Genomic DNA, 13,074 nt, shown 5'->3' on the forward strand with positions numbered 1-13,074 from the left:
ACTGGAATGCACACACACACACACACAGAGACAGACAGAGACACACAGACACACACAGACAAAACGCATAAAAAGTGATATAAAAACAGGCGCTGTACTGGAGTAACAGAAGCATATATCTGTCAGCAGGTTAACTACAGGCCTGCGCTATATGTACAAGATGATTTCTGACAGCTCTTAGTATGAAGAACTTGCCTCTTTTCTTCCCCTCACATCGGGCACAGTTAAAACTTGAGAGTGATGGAGTGCCGAGAGCTGCAAAGTACAAGAGAAGGGCAGTGTTGGAAAATGCTTAGTTTAGCATGATGAATGTGGTTAAACTGACGACATTTTAATCTCTGTCACGGGACACCCGTCATTTCAGAGCAGTTTCCACCCGAGGCCTGAAGGGTCCTTAACATCAGGGAACGGGAACATGAGCAATGGACGCACAAACGACGTTGCTGGAAAAAGTGAAGGGCAAATGTCAACTGCTTTCATGGCTAACCGGTCAGTCCTTGTTTTTGTGTGGTTCAGTTTGTGTCGTTGAGTACAAAAAAAAATCTGTTTATCACCTAAAAATGGCCGAAAACGTTATATTTGAAGTTGAGTTTTTTACTATTTATGCTTATACTGCTGAACTGTTGAAATCGTGCCTTCTGATTGGTTGGCAATGTGTCAATTAATTTATTACTTGATTCTGATTGGTCAATTGAAGCATTCAGCAGTCTGTATGATAACCTTCATAAGCAACCAATTTTTCTAGATAGCACAGGTACGTCTGCAAGATGTCTGTTAAAGATCGCTTCATCTGGAAAGCATCTGCTGTGTACAAACATCTGATAGACGTCTCTAAGATGTCAGTTTTACATACATTCTAAATCATAACCATCTTAAAGACATCTTCTAAACATCTATTTGACATCTGATAAGAAACGTTCTATTGATGTATTGCTGATGAGCAAACACTCTAAAAAAATACGTCTTGCAGATGTAAACACAGATGTCAACTCTCCGTGATGTACGTGTGCTATCAGCGAAGTCTCTCGACTCTCGCATTAGTCTGCTGCCATTTTCTTCAAGTAATTTCACCTTGAATTCTTTTTTCATATCAAGTTATTTATATGGTAGTAGCGGTGTAATAAGCAAGGCGCTAATCACCTTGTCAGGTATATTTTGCTGTAACAAATGGCTGACTGTACATTATCACTTACATAACTGCAGCTCAAAAGACATTCTGGTATTAGTCCACTAAGTTCCTACAAGACTCTTTATCGCTGGTATAATGAAATAGAGACAAAAGAAAAAAAATGACGAGTTACTCGAACTTGCAACTCTATAGCACCCTCTATGAAGAGAAAAGCGTCAGAAGTCAGGGGAAAAAAGTACTCGAGATAGTCACAACTCATTTTTTTTAATATGAAAAACATCAGATTACACAATACAGCAAATATTAGTTGTTTTATACAAACTAAAAAAGATCTAACTAGAGGAAACTGCTTCAAAGCATCACATTTAAAACATTAACATCTATACACAGTGAATGTACACATATAAAACACATATATACACTCTTTCAATATATTATTATATAAAGAATTTGTTTTGTTTTCTCCTTAATAAGCAGAGCAGCTTGAAGAAGTATTTTTCTACCATGACTGTAGCTTAGTGTGTAGATGTATGGACCCAAAAACCAAAAATATATGGATAGGTAGCATTTCATGTAGTTGTTGGATCCGGTGTAGATAATATATTTTCTTATATGCGAGTAGAAAGTTTGAAGTGCACCTAAACTTGTGTGATTCAGAAAGATGTGAGGACATCCTATGTGTTTTTTACGATAATTTCATCCAATAATGTCACATCTGTATCAACAGTTTCCATTCTTTAATCGGTGATAACCTTGAAGATATGCCGATTAGCTGCCTTCATCTTTTCCAGATTCGTGCGATTGTCGAAAGCCTGGAGTGTTCTGCCGTTATCCGTTTTTTTAGAGTAAAACACTACATGTTTCAATGGAAATGAGTCCGTTTGGATCCGTCTCTCACTTGCAGACAGTTTGATTGTTTTTCCAGGAGGGTTTCATGGTTGAAGAACAGTCTGGCTGGTGGGTATTCATCCTCAAGCTGGCGTCTAGACCAGCTCCTTCAGTTCAACAGCAGCATAAGAACCAGAGCTGTGAAAACAGAAGGTATAACTATTGTTCCTCTACTATAAGTGTGTGGAGTCCTGGGTGAACTTTGTTTCAGAGTGCTTGGCGGAAGTGCCTTAAGGTCCTCCAGGGCTCCATACGCAGCCATGGAGAACTCCGGATCTCCTGTCGTGAGAAGATCGAACACGCACGACTGGAAATAAACGTCCTCCACCTGCAGCATCTCTCGACACTTTGTGGTCGCACGTTCCAACATGTCCACATGTGGCGAGAGGCCTGGCTGCAGCTCGCCGCCGTCGTCCTCCCCGTACCATCCGCCTAGTCGCGGCGGACGCAGGCTCTGCTGCCGGTTGAGCACGTGGGCTTTGATGACCTCACTGCGCGGGCAGCCGTGCAGACACAGCTGCAGGCCCCCATTCTCCTCTGCCAAGTCCTCAGGCATGCGGATGGCAAACGTCAGGTAGCGACCGACTTGTCGCACGATGATGGACGTGCCTAGGTAGCGAGCGTGGATCTTCACTTGCCGTATACCTAGACCTCCACTACCCTCCACGATCCACAGGCTCTCTCCTTTCCCACCGCTGCGTGTGCCGTCCTGGAACGCTGACGGCAGGTCCTCGGTGGTGGCCTGGTACACCTTCTGCTCGGTGCAGTCATGGTAGGACTTGAAGATGACGGTTATCTACAGAGAAGATCAAACGAGAAATGGTGAGTAATAGCTCACACTGAAAATCAATACATGAAATTGCTTTCAATTGACTAGAGGATTGTTTCAACATTGTGTTTTTGTGCAGCCTGATTTTTGCTTTAAAAACTATATGTTGGAACGTGTCCTAACCCACCAGGTCAGTGGTGTTTTAGTATTATTTATATACTATTATAATATTTAATTTTCTGAATTAGCTTTTAGTTTTTGCTTTTAATTAAATTTTAGTTTAAGTTTTAGTTATTTTGTTATGTGCTTTTGTCATGAGTTTTCTTTGTAATATTTCTATTTAGCTTTATTTTAATTTCAGTTTTAGTACTTAAACTTATTTCAGTTGGCTGGCAAGGCGAAATTTTTAATTTTCGTTTTAGTTTTGTATCTAATGTTTACATTTTATTTCAGTTTTATTTCAATTAACAAAAACTATTTTTTTTTAGTCAACAACAACAACACAGAACCAAGTACGCAGAAATAAATCAACAAGCGAAAGACAAATGCATTCTAACCAACAGCGACCTCACTGGTCCAAAATCCTGCATCACATTATTACATTTCACAATATTAACATATTAAACATCGAAAATGTTCTGATCGGATGTGATTGCCTCACACTGTGCAGCTTTTTACCTATCAGTGGTGGACAGACAAAAAATATTTTGTATTTCTTAATTATTATTGTTCCTGTTATTATTTCTGTTCTGTCTGCCAAATATATAATCTAAATATGAGGAGGAAAATAATGTAATGTGGATAAGAAAAGAATTAAAAACATTTATGTTAATTAAAATAATGCTTAAATTAATTAAAAATTGATGAACTCAAAAATAAGAAATGTTGGCAAATAACTTAAATAAGTTTAAGTTGAATCAATAAAATTACTAAATGGGAATAAATAAAACAGAACTAAAACCAAAATAAAAAAAATAAACCTAAATACAATAGTAATATTTTTAAAACTAATTTTAAAAAAACTGACAAAAGCACATAGCAAAATTGCTAAAACTTCAATAAGATGAAAACTGAAAATATAAAAATAACAGCAAATTCAAAGTATGAATAAAAACTATAATAGTATATAACTAATATTAAAATAACATTGGAAGAGAGCTTGCCAAACACCTAGCGCTTGAGAAAAAATAAATAAATAACAGATGTCACCACATGATGGCAGTAGAGGACCAGAGAAAAACCAGAATGGACAACTTCGGATCGGCCAGTATCTACGTAATCTAAAACCAAACTCAATGACTAATCAATGGAACGTCCAATGGCACATTTTTATCAAACTCTGATCAAGTCATGGAGCTGTAAACCATCAACTGTCAGTAAAATCAGGTCATATTCTACATGATTAATCCAAGCACGGCCACTATATTTAAAGCTAAAGATATAGCACTGATGCAATGTTTTGTGTCAATTTAGAAACATACCATGAGCTCATCTTGGGCCAAATGATAAATTAATGAGAAATCCTTAAAGATCTTTAAACAATTATTCTCAAGCACTTTTCATGTTAAAGTCAGTGGCCCCCTGAAAGTTTATTAAAATGGCAAGTTTTATGTCCTCTGGTATTATATTACTTTCCCTCCTTTGAAAAAAAAATGCACAGACATTGTCACCCCATGTTACAGTCATACTTCATGTATGTTACCTTCCAGAAACTAACTGTCCGTAACTATAGTCTGAATAATTTATTTTCCATTCCTTCTTTTGTGTCTCCCCCACTCTTTGTGAAACAGCTGGGGGATTCTATTATAGTGTTTTGGTCCTGCATTGTTGCCACGGCTCAACAGTCTAAACCCACATCCCTTAATAGAAGAGAAAAAAATGCCCCCCTAATGACATCATTGTTTGGGCTGACTGTCTGTCTCTCTCAAGCTTTTGGTTTGAATGGTTTCTTTGGACCATGCAAGAACATAAAACACGGCCCCTTTTTCCCCAAAATCCTTAGTTTCAGTTACAATTATATGGTAATCTATTTTAATATTATACGATATAAATTAATATACTTTGCCAAACAGTTTTATATAGTATCAAAGGAAAAGTTCACCCAAACATGTCCTCATGTCATCCAAACCTATGTGACTTTCATTCTTCTGCAAAGAACAAATGAATATATTTTGAAGATTTTTTTGTCCATACAATGAAAGTTAATGGGGTCCAAAACCAACTTTCTTCTGTGAAACATACAAGATGATATTTTTTGAAAAAATGTCTGCGTTTTTGTCTTTACAAAGTAATGGGATTCAAATGTTGGCTTTGGACACTACTGACTCATTGTATGGACATAAAAGTTGAACAATTCTTCAAAATATCTTCATTTGTGCTCTGCAGAAAAAAAGAGTGAGTCATATAGAATACAACACGTGGGTGAGTAAAAGATTGCTTTTCACATTTTCAACACTTGCACTGATGACAAGGCTTCAAAACAACCACCAGTATCATGGTTACTCTCTGCTTTACTAAAGGGACCAACACAGTTTGGAACAGGTCACACTTACACTAAGTTAACACATGCAATTTGTACAACTAACCTTGTTGGTTGCTGTAGCACTGGAGCCTTCAACCACCGGTACATTTGTGACTTGAACCGAAAGGTATCGGTTGTGGATGAGTGGCCAGGCCCCTTCAACCCTACATGTTTGGAACTCATCCCGAAAAGTCCGCAAGTGAGGATCACCGAATAATCCACAATGTCCGTACTTTTTCTGTTGGGCCGCCGGGCCCAAGGCGAGCACCCTGCTTTCATAGTTGCAGACGTCCACCACTGGCGGCTTGGAAGTGCTGGGTGCTTTGGCCGACGACGTTGGACCATCACTGGAGCAGTTGTGCTGTGCAAAGAGCTCTTTAATTCGGAATACAGCGGAGTGGTACACCAAGTCCCCTCTACATCCATGAGCTGTGCGGCGCGTACACAACGAGTAGGCCCTCAGAGCGATGCAGTAGTCACCATCTGGAAGCACCTCTTCTTGCAAGCCACCGGAGGGTGAGAATGAGGCCACGTACTCCGCATTACAGCGCTGGATTCGACATTTTTGGCAGCACACTGTTGAGAATCAAGAAGAATTAGGCATTAATGAGATGCATTTAAAACTGTGAGAGAATCACTATTTGATGGTTGGTTGGTGATGGAGATGTTCATAATTAAAGTTCTTAGCCTTAGATGGTTTCTAGCTACTAAACCTGTTTAACAGCTACCCAACTGCTGTATTTTGTCATTCTGACACATTCATTGGTTGCACTCGAGTCAGCATGGCATCTGAAAAGATAACTACAAGCTGCTGATTGCTATTCCAAACCATGAAAACATTCCTTGTCTGGATTCTTTTTAGTTAAGTTGTTTTATGGATATGGTCTAACAAAAGTGTGAAAATAGTAACTGCTTCATTGGATATGATGATTTTTAACTGTTTTGAACACAGGCCCAACAATAACAAATGTGACGCAATTTGGTAAGCATAAGTAAAAATATGAAAAACTCCCACTGCCAGGACATGGTAATTGTATTCTACAGGGTTTCCACAAATTCTGGCCAATGAATTTCCATGACTTCAGAGTAGTGTACGAGTAATGACTAAAAATATTGCACAATAGCATGGAAGCAGCGGCGTTCACAGGTAAATTAAGTTATTTAATACTTTGTTGATAATAATAATATGGGATTAATATGTACTTTTTTAGAATAGCATACTATTTTTCATAAACTGTTCTATATTACAACTCTGTGGAAATGAATGCAACATCTCTGTGATAAGACGTAGTTTTTGACTAAGCCTAATAGACATATTTGTGAGACACAGATGTATTGCTCATGGTAAAAAAAATAGTGGTCTGCCAGTATGCAATTAATGATATGTTATGAAAAACGTTAATAGTTCAGATCAGCTGGAGTATTTGGTTTCACCTTTCTCACAATGTATGGGTATTTAGTGAATTTGTGGGTTATCATACGGAATTATAAACAATACCTACACTGTTTAAAACAAGAGGAGTTTAAAATGGATTTATACTCGTTTAGCAGTGTAATGTTATTTAACTTTATATATATGACTACTTTTAAATATTAATTACAAAGTTAAAACATTCACTATGTACTGTTATAGGATGGTTTAATTAACAAAAAATATCAATCTGTAGTAAAAACATTTTCAATCTTATTCAGAGCACGCAGCAAAGTGTTTGCTAATTTTTTAACTATACAAAATCGATTTTTGGTTCACACTAATGATTATTTGTTACTTTTTAAGTCCCACTTTCTTCAGTCACGGGCTTTCGAAGTAAACAGCTTCAAACAGCGACGCAGCGAGAAGCTAGTCAGGTTAGAGAAAGTTTTGCCAAACTAATAAAATATCTTACTAAACTAAGCAATACGCTTAAATTACGGCAAATAGGGAGTATTAACTTCAAACATCATTTCAGAAGGTAAGTATAATATTTGGTTATCACTACAATCTTTTTAAAAAATATTCTGGGTTTAAATCTTTTCGCCAAAACGGTGCTAATTTGCTAACGAGTTAGCAGCACAACTCTGGCCTACTGAAGAACTAAACACGTATTAAATGGACAGTACATTAATGTGGGCGATGGGCAATCGCATTAAGTAATACGTTTAAAGTTTGAAAATACTTTTTAGAGATTTTGATTGAACAACAACTCTCCAAACGACAGGGTAAAGTTTTCCCAGCAGTTCTCTCTCCGGGATGGGTGCATGCACATAAGAGCGATAAATACGAGCAAACCGATTTACCTGGTCGGAGTAACAGGCACATAGAAACCACTAAAAGACAAATCCAGTTCCAAAGCTGCCGCTTAGCCGGGTTGAGAGTGCCGCTTCTCCCCATGCCAATCCATTCAGTTTGATTGCAGTTCTCCAACTGCTGCTCATCGGCGTTAGGGCTGCGAGAAATCACACAACTTTTTCATTCCCTTCCCCAGCCACTGTCATTCAAAGGAAAAGTGCTGAAAAGCATCGCATGGGAGGAGCTTCTATTCGCCAGCCCTTTCCATGAATGCTGACAAGTGCTCAGTCACGTCTTTATATGAGTTATGCCCTGCACAATATTGCACATAAAGAATAAATGATTCTGTCTATGAAGGAACGTTTTTAGGTTGCATGAATGCCGTTTTGTTCATTTTTCATTAGTCTTTTGTCGTTTTTAGTCGTTTAAAACTCGTTTTCTGCGTGAATTCATACTACTTCTTAATTTTAATTGTAGAAAAGGCATTTTTGACAGACACATGAAGTGTTAAATTGAACGTGCCAAAACAAACATGGGAACAAACTGTCATAAATTGCATCTCTTTGGGCATCTGAAAGTCTACAAAGCTTATTCTAATGGATGTAATAAGCAGAGGAAAACTAAAGAAATTAAAATAGTTCAGCCTTGCCTGGAGGGTTTAATTTTATGATGGCCTTCAAGATGCTAATCCTACGTGCTCTAGTCTAATATCATGGTTTGTTGAACTACTTTGAGCTGGTTGATGGTTTGATCATGTTTGCAGTAAAGTGCTTTGAGATATGAGGTTACACTGTGGTTATGGGAAAAGAACAAGATATTGCTTACCGTTCGAAATGATTTTGTGGATCCATGGAGACTGTAACCTTGGAGTAAACACAAAATGTACGCATTGATTTATATACATAATATTTGTATATACACACACACACACACACACATCGGTGTCTTAAAACATGTGTGTTACTTAATATATATAATAAAAGACACTGATATTATATCATTACTATTAATATATAGATGTATGATCATATTGTGTCCTTGTATCATCACACATTGGTTGATCACTTGACTTAAAACTACATTTCATTCTCCCGCACAATAATATGTGCATTGATGTAGTCAATGGTAATAGTAATTACCTAAATACTACTACTGGAAAGCTGGCTGCCCCCATAAAGTCATTGCTGTCTCAGGTCTATAGTGGTATTGATACTACAGAGGCATCATTCAGAATTTGGCCACTGAAGCAAATACCTCATTCACTCAGGTGGATGGATCAGTGAGCCCCTTACAAGCACCTCATGCCAGCAGACGACTTGACAAGGCTGATGGGCGGAGAAAGGGTTCTTTCTTTCCCCCACATTTGTGGGCATATTACATTGCATGACCCAGCGAATATACATATTCCTCTGGTCGAAACAAGAAGGAAGCGTGTCAATTACAGAGATGAATCAGGTAAAAGAAATAAAGAAAAATGAGAAAGAGAAGAGAAAGGAATGGAAACGAAGGGATAAGCCAGTACATTTCTCCTGACACTGACTCACTTGTTCTTATACAATAGTGGAATGAGGTCAGTCTGGTAAAATTAGCCATCCGCTTCATGGCAGGACTGAATGCCAGGCCAGTGAGAGGGGACGGAGAGTCTCCGTTTGAGAAACAAGAGAAATAAAGAGACTACATTTTTTTGACAGAGAAGAGAAGAGAAGAGAAGAGAAGAGAAGAGGGTCATTTGCTAAAAGCCCAGAACTCCTACTCAGCGTATAAGTTAACAAAAAGTTGTGAAATGGAAAAAAAAACCTGAACTGAATAGTGGAAATAATGATTGTTTTCAGACAGGTTTCCTGAAGACTCCCCTCATCTGTCATTGTTTGAAGAAACAGCTTGACGACACCTCAATCTCATGCCATTTGTTGAGCTGCTGTTGCTGTTGTCAAGCTGGTCGGGATGTTCAAACAATGTGTATGTAATGCCACAGAATGTTTTCACTCTTCTGGGGAATGAACTTAGAAACTTTCAGTTGTCTCTATTAAGTTGGGATAGGAGAAGGTTTTTAACAGCGAAAACAACTACACACTTCAGCTTTAGGAAAACAATCGCCTGAAGTTTTATTCATGCTATAAATTCAAAGGTGGACGCAAGAGTGAGAGACAAGAGAAGCAGGGAAGTGACTAAAGGAGAGTAGGAGAGGGAAGAAAAAAAAGGAAAAGGAATTGGGTTTCCACTGACTGTATGTCTGGGCAGCTCCATATGGTCCTCATTAAGGTGCTCACTCTGTGGGAGCAGCTCCACACCGCGCTGCTTGTTTTTGTTATTAGGCCCATCACATTTCGGTATGGAGGGCACTGGAATATTGGGCCACTGACAGGTCTTGCCCAGTGGTTCTCAACCAGTGCTGTTATTGTTAACAAAAACAAAAACTATTAAAAACAGTTTTTGCTAATTTAAATAAAAATAAAATATAAATGTTAGATGAAAAATCTTAAACTTAACAAAAATGAGAAATGTTGCCTTGGCAGCTAACTGAAATAAAATAAGTTGAAGTACTAAAACTGAACTAAAGATCAAGCTAAACATAAATAAAAGACTAATAAAAATGACAAAAGCATATAACAAAATAAAACTTAAAATGAAAACGAAAAACTTCAAATTTGTAAAATAAAAACTATTTCAAAATATTAAATACTATACAAATATCATTACTTTTGCTTCTTTACACAGACTGAACACTGGGCATTAGTATTGTAATTCATAATATTATAATTTATAATAATATTCATTGAACTTTGTTTTATCATGTTGTTGGTATATTATTTTAAAAATACATGAAATGGTTTGATTGGACTTGAAGCCCCCTCCTTGAAATATTAATAATAACACAATCTGTTGCATTTTATATTTATATTTGCATGTTTTTTTTGTCCATATCAATTCAGTGAACCACCAGTGAACAAGCAGTTCACATCCACAGCAGTTAAGTAAAGTGTCCTTAAGTTCAACTGTGAGAAATGAGGACTTAAAATGTGTTTACCTACACTGCCGAGCTAAAATGAAACTTTTCTTAGTAGTGCATTCGAGGCATAGATGAGAGATTTGCTTCACTGGTGACAGAGACTCAGAGCAGTTACCATAGATAACAGGAACAGAAGTGTGTGCCTGTAAGAGGCTGCCACTGATACCATCTCTGCTCAAGGATCCCACTTAACTGCCTTGATTGATGCCCAACTGAACTCTAGGGGGTACGAAAAAAGTAGGGTCTTTGTGGGCCCTAAGTGGATTGCTTTCTCTCTGAGAGCTGTTAGGTATTAATTTGTAATGATTGCACTTGAGGTACGTTTAATTGCATTGGAAAAAGTAGTTGCATTTGGAAAGAGTTTCTGTGAACTGACATTGTTGGACTTGATAGATTTGATAGACTGAAAATATTAAGCATTTACGCCTAATTTTAGGTGCTAGCATCTGCTTCCTTCAGGTAATTTGTTTGCAAACACAAAATCCTTTTTTTCCTCACTGCTCCTTAGAGCTATTTCCTTCTACTCAAGAGATGCTGTTGACATAGTGTCAAGCTCAGTCCTTTTTCAAAAAGATAAACACACAAGTAACCTTAGATTCAGGGTCATGGGGTCTTCTCAGTTTGGTGAAGAAAGATAGTGGAAGTAAACAAAGGCATAATGAGGAGAAGCCTTAGATCTCCTCTCTAAGAAAGGCTAAGCTTAAGCAAAGGCAATCTGTGGGATCACCGCTGAGCTGCTGCCATCCATACCTGACAATAGGTGAATCCAAGAGACTTTGTTGTTGAACTTAAGGTTTCTGATTAACAGGAACATATACAGTGTAAAACATTTCAAAGTGACTCCGCTCAAGATGTTTTATCTAACTCAAACAAGTTTTGGTGTAAGTTCAAGCAACTTACTAGTAGGTGGGGTCTGTATGTGTCCTATTTGTAGACAGTCTTTGATGGTATAGGATGTAAGGTCTCTCAAATTGAAAGAAAATATATCGCAGAACCATTTTTGTCCATACAATGAAAGTCAGTGAGGTCCAAAATGTCATCGGACCCCACTGACTGTCATTGTATGGAGCTTAATTTTACTTCAATCAATTTTCCAATGTTAAAATAGAAGAGTTTCAAAGTAGATCTTTAACAATTTTTTTTTACAGTGAATGTTTACATGCACTAATTTTCATCAATATGAATGATTTCAGATTCTGAAAGTTCTGTTTATATGAACCTTAAACAAACCAATTCACATCATCCGAGCCCAGTCACCGAATTCAGAACTGGAGAAAACCACTGCTATAATGTCACTGGAGCTACAGTTTTGCCATGATGACAACCCTAAAAGGAAAGCTGACAAATGTGTCAAATGAGCTGCTTGTTTTGTGCAACGTTTTTTTTTTATCTGATTGAGAAAATAGTTGAATTCAAGCATTTACATGCTTAGTTTTTTCATATTGATCGGATTACTTCAGGTCTATCCTATTGAAATTTAACTTGGATTCAGGTGCTTACATAAAGTATTATCAATCCAGTTACTAACGGATTATTTGGGTGCGTGTAAACATACAGAGTGTATTCTCATAATGTACTGTATAACATTTGTTACCATGGTCAAGTAGTATGCTGACTGATATAACCGCTAAAAGCAGTAACCATTCTAAAAATGTCCACCTATTTGATGCATTTGGAATTGCGAAAATGACTCTGAAAAAGAGATGCATATTGTCTTTTCAAACATTTTTGCTGAAGTACACAGCACAATAACTGATGTGAGAAGGGAAGAATGCGAGAGAGAAGCAATGAAAACTCCCAAAGTTCTCCCGCTCTCTCTCTCCCTCCCACAACAACACCTGCTCAGGCTCTCGTTTCAAACCTCTCAGCTGTGAGAGCATTCTGTGACCAAATAAATCTGTGGAATCCAACGTGACTCCCGCTCCCAGACCTTCAAGTCCAGCCAGTCCGAGCTCAAGCCACGGGAACACAATACATTCAGTGGAGTGCAACAAAGCCCACATCACACTGAGCTTACTAGTAATCTTTTGAGAATTTTGACCTCTACCGATGATTTTTCAATTGCCTGAAATGCAGTTTTACACCCTGACCAGCATCATCTCATTGGAAGGCAGCTGTGTCCCTCCTCCATTCACGATGTTTGAAAATGGACAAACTGCTCTTCTGTGACCTATAACTGTAGACTTGTAGCCTTTGATGTTGCAAAATGTATTTTTGTAGTTCACCCAAAAATAACATTGCCATCATTTACTTGTCGTCATGTTATTTCAAAAACTGTATGCCCTTATTTTTTCAAACTTCAAAAAGTGGTACAACTCTATATTCCAAATCTTCTGTGGTTATATGACAGGTTTGCGTAAGAATCAGTTTAAGTAGTTATTCACTGATAATTGTCTCCTCCATTGAGCTGTTAACCGTTGCAACCAAATAGCAATTCAATTAGGTAAATTCAAGAAAAATATAATATGTAAAAATAAAAAAAAGAATA

The 13,074-nt window shown here is 37.5% G+C and overlaps 1 protein-coding gene across 1 annotated transcript in view; it reads right to left on the bottom strand.

Moving 5' to 3' along the window:
• Positions 1 to 1,964: 1,964 nt before the first annotated feature.
• LOC107719593 (RGM domain family member B-like) overlaps positions 1,965 to 13,074 on the bottom strand; it is an 11,660-nt gene continuing 550 nt past the window's right edge. The window contains exons 2-5 of the mRNA XM_016527065.1: positions 8,402 to 8,439; positions 7,585 to 7,733; positions 5,372 to 5,883; positions 1,965 to 2,813 (exon numbers count right to left, since the gene is read on the bottom strand). Of these exons, the coding sequence (XP_016382551.1) occupies positions 2,127 to 2,813; positions 5,372 to 5,883; positions 7,585 to 7,733; positions 8,402 to 8,439 (1,386 nt within the window). The 3' untranslated portion in view covers positions 1,965 to 2,126. The remainder of the gene's footprint in view (positions 2,814 to 5,371; positions 5,884 to 7,584; positions 7,734 to 8,401; positions 8,440 to 13,074) is intronic.

The sequence above is a fragment of the Sinocyclocheilus rhinocerous genome, unplaced genomic scaffold (genome assembly GCF_001515625.1).
Source record: "Sinocyclocheilus rhinocerous isolate Xijiao unplaced genomic scaffold, SAMN03320098_v1.1 scaffold1294, whole genome shotgun sequence".
Classification (NCBI taxonomy): Eukaryota; Metazoa; Chordata; class Actinopteri; order Cypriniformes; family Cyprinidae; genus Sinocyclocheilus; species Sinocyclocheilus rhinocerous.